The sequence below is a fragment of the Microcaecilia unicolor genome, chromosome 3 (genome assembly GCF_901765095.1).
Source record: "Microcaecilia unicolor chromosome 3, aMicUni1.1, whole genome shotgun sequence".
Lineage (NCBI taxonomy): Eukaryota > Metazoa > Chordata > Amphibia > Gymnophiona > Siphonopidae > Microcaecilia > Microcaecilia unicolor.
In genome coordinates, this window is record NC_044033.1 from 218,761,327 (window position 1) to 218,778,927 (window position 17,601).

Genomic DNA, 17,601 nt, shown 5'->3' on the forward strand with positions numbered 1-17,601 from the left:
GCAGATTTAAAGCCCACCCGATCTCGCCTAAATCATACCTCCAACATTAGATGACCTGCAGAATGTAACATCCCAATTCTGAGTTTTGAAAATCGTGATTTAGATATTTTGGCAAGAAAAATGTCCGTCTGCCACGTTGTGCCACTTTTGAGAAGTTTTTCTCTTTTAAAAATGAGCACCATAGCAAATAACCCACAGTCACTGACATGTCACATGACATCACTCACCACTTTGGTTTGAGATTTCTCCCTGTGAACACGGAATACAGTCAAAGCAGCAGATGGGCTCTCCTTTCCTGGTTAATTTCATGAACCCAGGAGGGCAGCTCTCACTGCATTTGGCTTGAGGAGGTGTCTAAGTATTGAAAGAAAAATCTGGATAATTTGATATAACATTCACCTGTGATTGTTAAAATGCAAGTTTCTATATCTGTCTACCTATGGGCCAATTCATATTTCAAGTCTCTTGAATCTGTCGTGTGTACTGATCTTTCTTATTTTACAGGTTACTTTTAAAATTAATGCCCCTCCTTACTAAGCTGTTCACATCCAATTATTCTGCACCCTTCTTTCTTTCTTTCAATAATTCACTACAGTTCTGAGCCAGCAACTTGACTTAAAATGCATCTCTTTCAGCAGTAAAGGACTGGCTATAAAGATGATATTCTTCTCCTCCTCCCCTTCAACTGTCTTGGCTTAGTCAGAAATAGGGATGGACAGCTCACAAAATAGTTTCTTTGTTTGTTTGTTTGTTTGTTTCATTTCCCATGTTGTTTGCACCATTATATATTTTGTTTTCATTTGAATAGTCTTCATTTTTATTTAGGGCAATGTCGTTAAGAGTGTGTATGTTTTGGAACTAGTGTACTGTGTTTCCAAAGAGCGGACACTATTTGTAAGTAAGGCACACTGTTTCAGAAAAAATGTACACTCTTCCCTGATAATGTTGTACATGTGCAATGGTTGAAACATGCACTGTGGTTTTTACATTCCCACGCTATTGGAAAAGTCCAGAGAATGGTAGTCAGGTTGTAGAGAGAGAAGGGGTGCTGCTAGACACTGCTCTTCTCAACAAACTCTTCTACACTGCCCCAGACCTGGTGAAAAGTATCCCTTGGCCGAGAAATACCAAATGACCACATTAACATATTTTTAAATGTTAATACCTGCAATGAAACCATTTTAGCATTGCTTGGATATTAAAAATGTGTGAAATCCACATCAATGCTTTGCGCGTCTGCCCCTTTAGCCCAAACCATCCTTCTACACCACTTTAACCATCCAAAACCTTATCCCTTAGATCCTACAAAAAAAAACCAACATATTTATCTGAGGCAATTTTCATGGACTTTGGTCTATCTAGCTAAGTCTTAGACAAATGATTCCGTTGAAAACTGACCTTCTTCTCTCTAATCTAGTCTCTTTTTGACCTTTTATAATATTCTCTTCCAGAATTGTTCTTATCCTCAGCTTTCTCTGAACATAAATATTCATGCCTTTATCAATTCAAAACCTATTTGCAAGGTCTAGTCCTCTATTATTTTTGCATCATGTAAAATTGTGATAATCCAGTTATACAGCTGCAGATAACATGCATGATGCAACATGGTCCAGTGTCTTCCCTCATTCTCTAATATTTCTTAAATCTGACCTGGGTGAATGTATTCTCCCACACGATTGCCTTCTCATTGATGATGAAATCTTGCCCTTGTGAAGCATAAGGATTATAACTTCCAACAATTTCACGTTGCAGCTCTCCATTGGGTAGATGGACCAGATTTATAATATTGTAGCCAGTGTTCAGGTCTCTATTCTTATTAAAAAATATCTCTTCATCCAGATTGTTCTTAAAGTGGACGTTCTTCAGATAATGATGAAGCTAAAAATTAGAATTTCAATAGTGAATTTATCTGTCAAGTTAACTGTCAAATTATTCAAACATATTTCTGTTCAACTTTATCATTATTATTATTATTATTATATAATTCTGTACACAGTCTACAAGATTTTAGAGACTGGATGTAGATCTCTAGATATTGGTTCAAAGAGCGACCAAAATGATGAAGGGGATGGAACTCCTCTCATATGAAGAAAGGCTACAAAAGTTAGGATCCTTCAGTTTGGAAAAGAGACAGCTGAAGGGAGATATGATTGAGGTTTACAAAACTCTGAGTGGTGTAGAACGAATAGAATTGAATTGATTTTTTTTTTTACTCTTTCAAAAAGTACAAAGACAGGGCAATCAATAAAGCTACATAGAAATACTTTTAAAACAAATAGGAGGAAATATTTTTTTCACTCAGAGAATAGTTAATCTCTGCAACTCATTGCCAGAGGATGTGATCACAGCAGTTAGCATATCTGGGTTTAAAAAGGGTTTGGACAAGTTCCTGAAGGAAATGCTCATAGTCTGCTATTGAGATAGATATGGGGAAGCCACTGTTTGCCGTAGGAATGGTTGCATGGAATGTTGCTACTATTTGGGTTTCTGACAGGTACTTGTGACATGGATTGCCCACTGTTGGAAACAGGATACTGGGTTAGATGGGCCATTGGCCTGACCCAGTATGTCAGTTCCTAGGTATCATCATAGGATATGGTTTGTGCCAAGTAGTGCTGCTTTTTGAAGTTGACAGCTGGAAAAGTTATTAATACCTAACACAAGGGAGGACAACCACAGTCCTCAAGGTGCACAACCTAATTGGGTTTTCAAGATCCCCACAATGAATATGGATGACATTGATTTGCATGTACTGGTTCCACTGTATGCAAATAGATTTTGTGCATATTTGTTGTGGAAAACTTGAAAACCTGACTGGATCATGGTCCTCGAGGACCATGGTTGCCTACCCCTAGTCTGTTGTGTTTAGATAGTTGTCCAGGTTATTGGGAATTGTACCAAAGGTGCTGAATACTACTGGCATTATTATTGCCTTTTTCCCCTATAGATATTTCTCTTTAATGTCACTCAGCGATTCATACCTGCTTTTTTCTTATCTTAAAATCACTGTTAAATCATATTTAATATGTGCTAGGTGCTTGTCCATTTGTATCCTAAAATCCCTTATCACATTATATACCAGACTGAACAGTGTTTGAAAAAACAGGACAATCAGATGTGAATCACTGACATATCGATACCAGGTGATAATATGCTATTATGAAAATATAAAAAAAAATAGAGAGAGAGGGCTATACAAGAATCAGATATTTAAAATCTTATTTCTAATAACCTGCTTATTTAGATTTCACAGTCTGAAAAAATGGAGAGAATGAAAGAAAAATAAAAACAGAGAAATGAGAAAGAAAGGAAAAGAAAGAGAGAGACCAAGCTAGAAATATTGAGGGTGATTGTCAAAGCAGTTTACATGGATAAATACTCATTTACTTGAGTAAAATAACTGAGCTGACAATCACCCTCCTCTAACTTGCAAAATGTTCATGACGAGGAAGAGCTAGGGAGCTTGGCCCAGACAAAAGCTTGGTGTGAGAGCAACAGTGACCATTTTGTTAGAAAACAGCTGACTTTTTCACCAAACATATCAACCAATAATATCCCTTCTTTTCTATCATGGTTGAGTCCAAGAACTCTAAATCCGAAGAACTAGTCCTTGTCGAGATATAGACGCTTATGGACATGCTTAAAATGTAGTTAGAGCTCACCAGAGATATGCAAAAAGAGCTAAAAAAAAATTTAAATTCAAAGCTAAATATTTCTCAGCACCAAATAGATGATCTAGAGCACAAATCTCTCAACCTGGAACACATCATGCAACTTAGCAAGAAAAAATGAAGCCGAGATCAGAAATTTACAACTGGACCTGGAAGATCTTTCAAACAGAAGCAGAAGAGGTAACATCAGAATCCTGAGTTTACCAGAATTATCTGAGGGAAATGATGGGATTGCATTTCTAACTGCATGGTTACTGAACTTTCTGGAATTCTGCTTTGAACCTGATCTGGAAAGAGATAGAGAGCACTTAAAGCGACCGCTAGGTTGCTTACAGGAAATAGACATCCAAGACCCGTAGTGAAAACAGTTCTGCATTACTACCACACTTGAAGGATTTTAACAATAGGTCAACATTTTAAAAACGGTTGCTGTTTAAAGGTAAGAAGGTATTGATTGTACCTGATCTTGCTTAAACAACCACTCTGAAGTGTAAATCTTTTTGTTAAATATGAAAGCTAATCTTAAAGATCTGGGTGCAAAATGTGGGTTGCTTTATCCACTGAGAATGCTTGTGACATGCTAACAAAACTATCTTGTATGTAGATCTGGGAAAACTACAAAAATATATAAACAAACATAAGATGTATTTATTTATTTATTAGGATTTATTTACTCCCTTTTTGAAGGAATTCACTCAAGGAATAAATCAAACATAAGCAATAGGCAATTACAGCAGTAAAAATACTCAAATAACAATACAAAGTATTACAATGTCAACACAATACGTAATAGAACATTTTAAAAGACAGTGTAGGGTATAAGCAAAGATGGAACATATAGATAGGTAAGCGAGTAACAGGAATTAGAAAATAAGGTGACTAATTTTTTAAAAAGTTGCATGTGAGGTCAGAGAGATGGTTAAATATTATCTCAGCTAGGGTAGGAGTGGATAAGCATGTCCTTCTGCAGTATGTGCAGCCCGTGTCACTCCTTGTATGTGTGAGTGAGACTAACAAGTTAGTTACTTCTTTCATTAAAGGCCTAGTTGAAGAATCAAGCTTTCACCTGCTTCCTGAAGTAGAGATAGTTTTGTGCTAAGCGGAGCCTTTCCAAGAGTGCATTCCACAGTGTGGGAGCTACTTCGGAGAAGGCTTGCTTGAGGGTATCACATCATGTAATGTCTTTTGGAGAGAGTAATGGTTAATGATAGTCCTTGAGAGGACCTTAGTGTCCTTGGAGGTGTGTAGAGGATCATCCTATTCTTCAGGTAAACGTGGTCATTTACTTTAAGGGTCTTGAAGATCAGACATACATTTAGCCCTGTATTGTACTGGTAGCCAAAGAAGTTGTTGCAGCATTCTGAATCAATTGAAACTGGAGCAGGCCCTTTGTAGTCAGACCTTTGTGGATGCATTACAGTAATCTAATCTTGATGTTATCATGGCATGCACACCTGGGATAAGATTTACCTTCTCGATGTAAGGAGAGAGGCAGCGTAGTTGTCACAAATAGTAGAAGCAGCTTTTGAAGGTTGCTTGGATTTGGGGAATCAGAGTAAGTGTTGAATCTAACTGTATTTCAAGGTTACTGACTTGTGATTTGAGGGGGAGTTTGTACATCCCAAAAATAGATTTTGATATCAGTTATGTGTCTATTTGTGTTAGGGTCCCAGAGAAGCTTGGTTTTTCTTGGGTTCAGGCATAGTTTGTTGTGTTTAGCCCATTTTTGAATTGATGTTAGAGAGGTAATGTTGCGTTCTCGAGGGCCTTGGCATTCTGTCAGGTCCTCGAGGCAGGACTGGAGTTCTTGAGCCCTTGGGCCACTGCCGAGGAGTGGCAGCGGCAGGCAAGACCACCTCGGGACTGGAAACACAGAAGAGCAGTACTGGAACTCTGGACTGGAGTAGTACAAGGCAGGCAACTAGAACAGATGAAACAGGAACAGCTTCTCATGCATTTAGCCACCGTTCCTCCGGAGTTGAGCTCCGAAGTGCAGGCGGCCGGCAGGACTTGCAGGACAGGGCCGGAACTGGAGAACCAGAGGACCCACCCTGGGTCTAGAAAACACGAGGGAGACCAGACTGGGAACTAAACACAGACAGTGTGCTGCTGCACAGCCACTAGCAAGACCCAGAAGACAGACCAAGGAACACAAGGCGTACAGAAGCCTAGCAGGAGCAAGGGCTAGGGCAGCATACACACTAGGCAGAACGGGGATCCGGGAATACCCACAGGGTAAACCCTCTAGCTAGGTGGAGACAGGATACAGGAACAGCCACCCAGGAAATACACACTAGCTAGACAGATCCAGGATCCAGGATATACACTCAGGATATACAAGCAGGGTAGGCACACAGGCTAGGCAAGGCAGGACCTAGGGTAACGAGAGCAAAGCAGGAATAACAGGCCAAGGGTCTTGGGCAGGCAGCAGAGCAAACAGAGTAACCAGGAATATCAGGCCCAGGGACTTTGGGCAGATAGGAGAACAGACAGAGTAAACACGGACAGAGGCTTCACCCCAAACACAGGGTAAGCCAGGAACAGAGGCTTCACCCCAAACACAGGGTAAGCCAGGAAGGACCCGCAGTCCACAGACACACAGTGGCAGGGAGGAACCCCCCACAGGAAGACAACAGACACAGAGTGAAGCTGGGCTGGAACCCAGAGAAAGGCTAAGCAGTAGTGCAGCAGACACTTACTAACCTGACCTGGCCTAAGAGCATAACACTTATGCAAAGGCCCTGACTGCAAGCACAGCACCTCCTTATGAAGGCTCTCACTGATGAGTCACCAGCAGTAGGGCAGAAGCAGGAAGTACACAGAACTCAAAGAGAGGCTTGACACACATAGGAAGTGAGCCCACAGGAAAGACAAGCAGGAGCCATCTTGGAAGCTGGCACAGAGCCGGTGGCAGCCATCTTAGATGCTGGCTCCCTAGAGAGGCATAGCCCACACAGGTGAGGTCTAGTGAAGCAATCAGCCCAGAGACTAGAGACAAGACAAACACAAACACAGACAGAAGCCAGCAGAGCTGCTGACCCCCAGAAAGAAGGTAAGGCTGAGGGTGGTCACGGCCACAGATGTGACAGGTAATCAGTTTATTCAGGGCTGTAGGTAAGTCAGGTTCAATGGGTATGAGTAGCTGCACATCATCCGTGTAGATGTAGAACTGAGTATCCATTGACCGAAACAGCTCAGCTAGTGGCTTGAGGTAGATATTGAACAGAATAGGTGACAGTATCGATCCTTGTGGTACCCCACAGGTAAGTGCCCATGGTGATGATGAGTTGCTGCCAAACATTATGGATTATTGCCTGTCTGATAGACAGGATCTAAACCAAGCAAGTACTGTCCCATTGATACCTGTTTCTGTGAGTCGTGCTAGCATGATATCATGATCCACAGTGTCAAAAGCTGCTGAGAAATCTAGCAGTACTAACACCGAGGTGGATCCCCTCAGTTTCTGTGAAGATCATCTAGTAGGGATACGAGGACTGTTTCTGTTCCATAACTGGTTCTGAATCCAGATTGACATGGATCTAGCCAGTTTTTCTCTTTTTGCCAGTCACTGAGTTGAACACACACTGTTTGTTCTATAAGTTTCCCTAGAAATAGGATGTTGGATACTGGCTGGTAACTTTCAAGTTTGTCCTGGCCAAGGTTGTTTTTCTTTAGCATGCTTTTCTTTAGCTAAGGGTGAACCACTGCCCTTTTTAATGCTGTTGTTAGTTGCCCTTTAGAAAGAGAGGAATTCATAATTTTTGTGGCACCTTCTATGAGGCCCATACTTGCCTGCTGCACTGTCTTTGATGGGCAGAGGTCAAGGGATCAGGTAGCTGGTCGAAGGTCTCTTAGGATTTTGACAAGGCTCTCCTCTTGTTATTGGGTTAAAAATGTCCCATCTGTCTCTTTCAGGAGGGGGCAAGTTTGTGCACTCCTGATTAACTGATTGGAGACTGGGTGGGTTTGCTTGTAAATCCTGGTGGAGACTTTAATTTTGTTGGCAAAGTATGCAGCAAAATCATTGCAGTTCAGTTTAGATTGGGCACGCTGGTTCTGTTGTGGGGGTTGCAGTAGGCTGCTTGGTTGAATTGGCAGCCTGTGCAATGCATTGAGAGAAATATTGTTTTTTTGTTGCTGTTAAGGCATGGCGGTGCTTTGTCATGCGCTTCTTACAGTTTAGCCTGTCTTCATCCAGGCGAGATTTATGCCATCTCCTTTCCAGTTTCCATCATTTGTGTTTAAGGATCCGAAGTTCTGGAGAAAACCAAGGTGAGCGTTTGTGAGTGGGGCATAAGACCTTTTTTAGTGGTGCCACTTTCTCTAAGTTCTTAGCGAAGTGTGTATTCCAAATGTCAACCTGTTCTGACAGTGTAGTCTTTTCATCCACATGTGGATAGTAATGTAGATGCAATGTGCTAGATGACATCTACATTGCAAATGCTTTCTCTGTAGCAACGTCTGTAAGTGGTTTAGTTTAGTATAATTGGCTTACTCTATCATCCTGATCGGACGCCAAGACGGGACCTCTGCGGAGGATCGCTGGGATCTACTGGAGATCGCGATCGAAGTAAACCCGCTGCACACGGGGAGGTGGAATACCTCCACGGGACGGGATCGCCTGCTCGGGAGCAGCGAAGGAGGATCGTAAGGCACGAGCTGAGAGCCAAGAACGAAACGGAACGGTGACTCGCAGCGACCTGAGATCTTAGGCCATGAGGCAATCAACTGCCCGACTCTGGGGATCGGCACTCCAGCTGAGCATCCAACCGAGTCAGAGGCCTTGAGCTGCGGCGATCGAACAGAGAACGGCCGAGAAGTAGGGGCCAAGCGCAGCCACTCACCCATCTTGGGGCCTGACTCTGATCCGAAACCAGAGAGAAGTCCAGTGGCCGGACGGAAGTCCAGCCACGCCAAGACCGCACCGGATCGGTTGACTGGGCGACCAGAGACTGACGGAAGCTGTCTGAGTGACGTGCCTGCGACCCGAGGAGAGACGCCGACCGCATGACCCGAGGAGACCTCCATCGCAGGATCGCCACCCGGCTGCTCGACGACACGAGGGGCGGCGACTGGCCGAGACACGGAACCGCAGTGCATCCGGGCACTCACCAGAGCATCGAGCCACAGGTTATCCAGGCGCATCGGAAACAACAGCAGCCCGTGGATCCCTAAACCGGAGACACTGCCGAGGGTGATGAGGCCAGGCTGGGTGAGATCCTGTTGACTGAATGTGGGCACTGGAGACCCGATGAGAACGGCTCTCACAGCTACTAGGCCGCACTTGACTTGCCTGCTTTGCCTGCTTGCTTCTGATTTATGATACAGCCTTTGCCTGCTTGCTTTTAATTTTTGCAATATTGCCTTCAAACGCAGACTAGGGGCCCCTCATGCTGTTCTTCCTCTGGGCTTTGCTTCTAAATGCCTTACTTGCTTGCTTTTGCGTTTTGCACTATTGCCTTGCAACACTACCTTTTTGCAATACTGCCTTCAAACTCACACTCATACTGTTTGGCTTCTAAGCTTTGCTTCTAAATGCCTTACCACTTTATGTTTAAAGGCAATTGCAGGCTAGCCTTGCTTTGCATTGCTGCCAAGCTTTGAATTGTTACCAAACTTGCTTTGAATTGTCGCTACGCTTTGAATTGTCACCAAACTTAAATGCATATGCAAGCTTTATCTCGCTTTAAACTGTAGCCAAGCTCAAACGCAAATGTAGACTTTACCTCGCTTTGGACTGCCAAGCTTAAACGCAAATGTAAGCTTAATTCGCATGAATGTAAACTAGCTGAATGTCTGCCACAACGCCTTAGACATAGAAATGAACACCAGTAAAACACTCCTAATCATCCACTGTCTCTCCCTACTCATACACACAAACACAGCCCACAACCCAGATAACAACAACCCCATTACCCACAATTCACACAGCACTCATATATACACAATGCCCACCCTAAAGAATATCCAGAACAACTCACTCACAATACACCAATCCTATGTACAAACTATCAACAACCCACCAAACCAAAGACATAATAAACAACCAAAAAGGAATAATCTCCGGATATGAATACCACCGACAAAAAGAAGAAAATAACAACAACAACAAACTCAACTACCGAAGAAAAAGACAACTAATAAAAATAAATACATCGAACACCCCCACGGAACCATACCACTCAATCCAACTAGGATACATCAATGCAAGATCAGCAGTAAGCAACTCAGTAGACATACGAGACTGGATTACCACAGATAACTTAGACCTTCTATTTATCACAGAAACATGGTTCCATAGCCCCACAGACCCCGCCATCCTAGAAACATGCCCACCAGATTACAAAATCACCCACTGGACAAGAAAAGGAAAAAAGAGAGGAGGCGGAATAGCTATTATTCACAAACCCGAATTCACCATCACAATCACGGGTGAATCTACCTCACCACAACTTGAAATTGCATCGACAAGAATTAATCACCCAAACCTAATAGGACACCTTAACACAATCCTATTCTACAGGCCACCAGGAAAATGGCAAGACTCCCAAGCACAACTCATGGACTTCATCTCGAACTCCTGCGAATCTGCCTCAAACATCCTTATATTAGGAGACATCAACCTACACCTAGAAGATGACACCTCACCAAGCACACGAGAATGCAAAGTATTCCTAAAACTCTGGGACCTGCAAGAACCCAACATGCAACCAACACACAAAAAAGGACACACACTAGATATTATAACAAACAAATTTGAACTGGACTCAACTATCATACTCACTGACACAAGATGGACACCTACATTATGGTCAGACCACTACAAAGCAAATGTCTTTCTCTGTTGGCAAAAAACACACATAAACACAATCAATAAACATGAGCGAACAACATACACAACAAGAGGAAAAATAGACCCCACAATATTCTGGCAACAGATCTACCAGAATGAATGGTCAACAAACGCTGACACCACCCAATTCCTCCAAGAATGGGACGATCTATGTACAACAACATTAGACAGAATCGCCCCAATCCAAACCAGAACATTACACAGGAAAAAAGCAAATCCATGGTTCACCGAAGAGCTGAAAAAACTTAAAACACAAGTCAGGAAACTAGAACGAGAATGGAACAAAAAGAGAGACGAACAAACACTAAATGCCTGGAAACTACTTCGGAGAAAATACAAATATACCATAAAACAGACCAAAAGACTACATTACAAAACAATAATAGGACCAAACTACAAAGACACACATAAACTCTTCAACCTTGTGAACAAACTGCTAGACACCACACCAGTTACAAACAACGACAAAGATATACCAGACGTTGCCAACCTTGCGAAATACTTCAAAGAGAAAATAATACAACTACGACTCAAAATACCCGCCAGCCCTATTGAGTACGCCACACTTTTAGATTGTCTAGATCCAGAAGAAGGAACATACCCAGCAGACAGAACCTGGACCGAATTCGAAACACTATCAGAAAACCTCATCTCCGAAACTCTCAAAAGATATGCTAAATCCCATTGCAAACTAGACATATGCCCAAATAACCTCATGAATTCTGCTCCTCAACAATTCATAATAGACCTAACGAACCATGTAAACTTCATGCTACAAAACGGACTCTTCCCAAAAGAAAAAGGAAAAATCTTACTCACCCCAATTCCTAAGGATACAAAGAAAAGCACGAGCGAAATAACCAACTACAGGCCAGTAGCATCCATACCACTAATAACCAAAATAACCGAAGGAATGGTAACTAAACAACTCACAAACTATCTAAACAAACACTCAATATTGCATGATGCCCAATCAGGATTCCGGTCGAATCATAGCACAGAAACAATATTAGTCACCCTTATGACTAAATTTAAACAAATAATTACGACTGGCAACAATATACTCCTTCTACAATTTGACATGTCAAGTGCCTTCGATATGGCTGACCACGGAATCCTGCTACACATACTTGAATACTTTGGCATTGGAGGAAATGTCCTGAACTGGTTCAAGGGATTCCTAACCCTACGTTCGTATCAAGTCACATCACATTCAACCACGTCTAAGGCATGGACACCTGAATGCGGAGTACCACAAGGATCACCCCTCTCACCAACCATTTTTAACCTAATGATGATCCCCCTGGCTAAACTCCTATCAAACCACAACCTCAACCCATATATATACGCTGATGATGTTACAATATACATCCCTTTCAAACAAGACATCAACGAAATCTTCAATGAAATCAATCAAAGCCTACACATCATGAACACATGGGCAGATGCATTTTGTCTGAAATTAAATGCAGAAAAAACTCAATGCCTGATACTCACCTCCCAATACAACACAAAGGAATTTACCGCTATAAACACACCAAACCTAAACCTTCCAATCTCAGAAACACTAAAAATCCTTAGAGTCACTATTGACCGCCACCTAACACTCGAAACTCACGCAAACAACATAACTAAAAAGATGTTCTACTGCATGTGGAAATTGAAAAGGATAAGACCATTCTTCCCAAGATCCGTCTTTCACAGCCTAGTGCAATCCCTCGTACTCAGCCATCTGGATTACTGCAACTCACTATACGCAGGTTGTAAAGAGCAAATACTGAGGAAACTTCAAACAGCCCAAAATACAGCAGCCAGACTCATCTTCGGAAAACCAAAATATGAAAGTGCACAGCCATTAAGAGAGAAACTACACTGGCTACCACTCAAGGAACGCATCACTTTCAAAGTATGCACATTAGTTCACAAAATCATTCACGGCGAAGCCCCAGCCTACATGTCTGAGCTAATAGATTTACCACCCAGGAACGCCAAAAGATCATCTCGAACTTTCCTCGACCTTCACTTCCCCAACTGCAAGGGCCTGAAATATAAGACGTTACACGCGTCGACCTTCTCTCACAGAAGCACGCAGTTTTGGAATACACTGCCGCGCAACTTAAGAACGATCCACGAACAAGCTTCCTTCCGCAAATTATTGAAGACCCATCTTTTTGAAAAAATATACGGAAAGAGCCAAAACACATAAAGTCCATACTCACTGTTCACTAATGCATCATACATCCAACTCCGCAATCTCATCCCCGTAATCTCACATCATTTCTACCTCCAATCAGAGAAATATGTATACCACTAGGAAAAAATGCCCGTTTCTGAGCGGAATGAAACGGGCGCTAGCAAGGGGCCCCCTCCCTCCGTCCCTCGAAGCTACTTGCCTTGTTCGCTGTGGGCCGTTTCGGCCCTCGAGTGTCAATAGCTCCGCCCTCGACGTCATGACATTTTGACGCGAGGGCGGTGCACACACTCCAGGGCACACCGGATATCTTGGGCGCCTCAACTTCCGTGGAGGCTTCAGAACGTTGGGGTTGCCTTTTATATATATAGATATGTCTTCATGCCTTAATATGGCCCTTTAAGCCTCTCATTGTCCCCTTCCAAGGTTTCAATGTCTGTGTTCCATTGTTATATTTCATAACGTTACTTCGATTGTCTCGCTTAACTCTACACAATGTAATCCATAACCAAGTTGTAACAAATTGTATTTCCTTCACTTATATCATATTGTAAGCCACACTGAACCCGCAAAAAGGTGGGAAAATGTGGGATACAAATGCAATAAATAAATAAATTACTACCATTGATTCCTCAATTGTTTTACTTTATATTCAGTTTCATCTAAACAATCAAAAGGATTACTACTACTACTACTTATCATTTCTATAGCGCTACTAGACGTACGCAGCGCTGTACACTTGAACAAGAAGAGACAGTCCCTGCTTGACAGAGCTTACAATCTAATTATGACAGACAGACAGGACAAGTAAGGGATAAGGGTTAGGACAGACAGGACATATCAGGGATAGGGGACAGTTGAAGGTTTAGGTTTAGGAATTAAAAGCAACATCGAAGAGGTGGGTTTTTAGCCTAGATTTGAAGATGGCCAGAGATGAGGCTTGGCGTACCGGCTCAGGAAGTTTATTCCAGGCATACGGTGCAACAAGATAGAAGGAACGGAGTCTGGAGTTAGCAGTGGAGGAGAAGGGTGCAGATAAGAGAGATTTACCCAGTGAACGGAGTTCCCGGGGAGGAGTGTAGGGAGAGATGAGAGTGGAGAGGTACTGAGGAGCTGCAGAGTGAATGCACTTATAGGTCAATAAGAGGAGTTTGAACTGTATGCGGAAACGGATAGGAAGCCAGTGAAGTGACTTGGGGAGAGGGCTAATATGAGCATTACGACACTGGCGGAATATTAGTCATGCAGCAGAATTTTGAACAGATTGAAGAGGAGAGAGATGGCTAAGTGGGAGACCTGTGAGAAGTAAGTTGAAATAGTTTAAGTGAGAGGTGATAAGAGTGTGGATGAGGGTTCTGGGAGTGTGCTCAGATAGGAAAGCACTTGCTGCATAGCCATTTCCTGCAGGAAAGAGAGACTTCCTACCCTAGCTGAGATAATACTTAACCATCTCTCTGACCTCACGTGCAACTTTCTTCAAATCAGTCACCTTACTTTCTAATTCTTCCTACTTTCTTACTCATCTATCATGTTACAACTTTGCCTTACCCTTCACTACCAATTATAATGTTCTATTACGTATTGTGTTGTCATTGCAAGTAGTATACTATGCCATACTTTGTATTGTTACTTGAATATTTTTACTGCTATAATTGCCTATTGCTCATGTTTGATCTATTCTTACTGTACACCGCCTTGAGTGAACTCCTTCAAAAAGGCGGTAAATAAATCCTAATAATAAATAATAAATAAATACATAATTTCTTCCAGCCTTATAGAGCAGAAACAGCAGGTACTGGAGCTACGCCCTCAGAAGCAAATTCCTTAACATTGAGAAATGATCTAAGCTGCTGAGGGATGAAAAAATATTGTACATTATCATATTTCACCAAACATTTACAAGAAAACCATAATTGAAACACTGCGCTAAGAGCAAAAGTCTCCTGGTTCATTGCCAAAAAAACATTTTTTGTCTCTCTTGGGTAGCCCTAGAGAGGTCAGGAAAAACCAAGAGCCCCTTTTGCCAAGCTGCAGCAAAAGGGGGCCGACGCTGGCATCGGTGCGTGTTTTACACATGCGCAGAGGCCCCCTTTTACCACCGCTAGTAAAAGGGAAGGTCTCACTTTCCTGCAGGAAATGGCCAGGCAGCAAGTAAAGCACTTGCTGCATGACCATTTTGGGGGGAGCCCTTTCTGCTACCCATGGAGTTGGCGGTAAAGGCTCCTGCGCTAGCCCAGCTGTAACTGGGCAGCGCGTGGCACTGTCCAATTACCACCGGGTACAGTCCAGCCATTCAAAAATGAATACACTTTTGTAGCGCCGGAAATGATGGCACGGTAGGGGTGGGAAGTACTGCCGGCCTGCTGCGGTAGCCTGGCGGTACTACTACTACTACTACTATTTAACATTTCTAAAGCGCTACTAGGGTTATGCAGCGCTGTACAATTTAACATAGAAGGACAGTCCCTGCTCAAAGAGCTTACAATCTAAAGGACACGTGAACTTCCATTATAGCAAGTGGTAAGCCCGCGTTGGGCTTACCGACACTTAGTAAAAGGAGCCCCAAGACTCTTTGTCCATCATACAGACTTGGACCCTTCCGAAAGTATACGCATCAAGGAGTTCAGGTCCTATTCAAACACAAAGGTAACCAATAAAGTAGCTCTTTCTACTAATGCAGTTGCAGCTTTTAGAACTCCAGATGTTTCCAAACTATTCTATGAAGCTGCTGAAACATTTATCATTCCCAACGTACAACCACTTGCACCTTCTTTCTTCATAGGCAAAAAATAAATTTTGCATACTGGTGGAAAAGCTTCCGGAGGATATTCTAGTACCTTCAGCAATACAATCCCCCTGCTAACTAGGCTTCACCGGCTACCTATAAAGCCAGAGTCCATTTCAAGATCTGCGCTTTTATTCATTTAGGGCCCCTTTTACAGCATGCTAGCATTTTTTGCGTGCTCTAAACATTAGAGACTCCCATATATTCCTATGTGCATTTCTAGCATTTAGCATGCACTACTCAGCATGCGTTAAAAATGCTAGCGCGACTTTGTAGAAGACCCCCTTAATAATTTATGGAATGACTCCAAACGATATGCTATTATTCATAGAACTTCCCTTAAAAAATGCAGTCTCTGGAGCAAGAGACTTTCTCGCTGTGTATTTCCCCAACTGCAGAAAAATTGTTTATAAATCTTTTCTATCAAAAGACTTCACCTTCTCCTCCCCCCCCCCCCATGGGTCCTTGCTTCTCCTCACCTAAAATCCAGTGTCTCTTCCTCCCTCCCTCCAAGATCCACTAAAATTGCTTCATTCCCTTCCCCAACGCCAACTGTGATTAAGACACATTGCTGTGGATGGCATTGTAGCCTTCCCTCTGCCAGTTCTGCCTCGGTGCCTTCCAGTTGAGGTAACTTCCTGTATCCACATGGGCAGAACCAAGGCAGGACTGGCAGAGGGAAGGCCCTGATGCTAGCCACAACACAGTGTCTTAATTGCAGCTATCGGTGTCGGGAAGAGAGTGAAGCAACTTTAGTGGATCCAGGAGGGAGGGAGAGAAGCTGGATTTCAAGTAGGGTGAAAGAGAGAGGGACACACCAAGGCTGGTGTGGCTCGGGGCCACTTGGAGTGCGAGGCCCTGTGCGATCACCCCTGTTGCCCCTGCCTAAGGCTGGCCCTGGTCATATATACACAGATCATGGATAGAGCCTCACCAAATACAAAATAAATGACCACAAATTACTTCATACTGCTGTTGCCATTATGGATACATAGTTCAAAGCATCCCATCACATATCAGAAAAACAGCGCAGGCATAAAAGGGAAGGCATGTGACTGAAATGCTACATATAAATCCAGAGTAATTTTGAATATACATACCTTTCACCAAGTTTCACAAGAAGCTCCAGATCTGAGTAATACCATGAGCTGGTTCAGGTTCAGTGTCTGAATTTTGCTAGTCTGGTTTGTGTCATCCCTCCCCTTCACACCATATTCTAGCATGTTTCCTTCTCTCTTTCCTCTCTCCCCTTCACCTCATTATCCTCTTACCCTCCCATTTTCCAGTATCTCACCATCCCTTCCACCTCTGCCCTAATATTTCTCCCTATTCTTTGCTCCCCCTTCCCCCTATTGTCCAGTATGTCTCTCTCTTGCTCCCCACCATGTTACTAACATTTCCCCATCCAATGGCCCCCATAAGAACATAAGAATAGCCATACTGGGTCAGACCATCTAGCCCAGTATCCTGTTTCCAATAGTGGCCAAGTCCAGTCACAAGTACCTGACAGAAACCCAGCATGTGTTCCTCTCTCTTTTGTCCCTCCCTTTCACTCCATGATTCAGCATCTCACCATTCTATTCTCATATTTTCCAGTATCTCGCCTTCCCCTCCACCTCTGCCCCAGGTACAATATCTGTCCCTATTCTTCACTCTCCCTTCCCTCCTCATTGTCCAGTATTCCTCTCTCCTGCCAACCCCCCCATGCCTGGTTCTGCTAAACATTTCCCCATATGTGGTGCAAATGCAAGTGCCTACATTTAGGAATGGAACCTTCTTATTCTATATTTGCACACATAACCCAAATCCACGCCCACGCTCTGCATGAACCTCCTATTTTTGTGACCCCTTTTCCAGGACATGCATAATATTTAGGTGCAGATCATGCACATACATTTATGCATGTACATCTTAATTGATTCCAATAATTGCTTGTTAAAAAGCCAATTATTGGTGCTAATTGGCTTGTCATTCAATTAAGATGTGCACTCCTTTCATAGAATTAGGGGGTATCTGCGTAGAAAAGGTGAAAAGAATTCCATTAGCCATGCTTTGTATGATTTCCCCATTTCTCTAGCTGTTCTTCTTGTAAAGAATCTTA

General features: G+C 42.8%; 1 protein-coding gene across 1 annotated transcript in view; it reads right to left on the reverse strand.

Moving 5' to 3' along the window:
- Positions 1-17,601, reverse strand: part of LOC115464377 (vomeronasal type-2 receptor 26-like) — a 46,494-nt gene that overhangs the window by 13,232 nt on the left and 15,661 nt on the right. Inside the window, exons 4-5 of the mRNA XM_030194763.1 lie at positions 1,651-1,878; positions 228-354 (exon numbers count right to left, since the gene is read on the reverse strand). Coding sequence (XP_030050623.1) covers positions 228-354; positions 1,651-1,878 — 355 coding nt within the window. The remainder of the gene's footprint in view (positions 1-227; positions 355-1,650; positions 1,879-17,601) is intronic.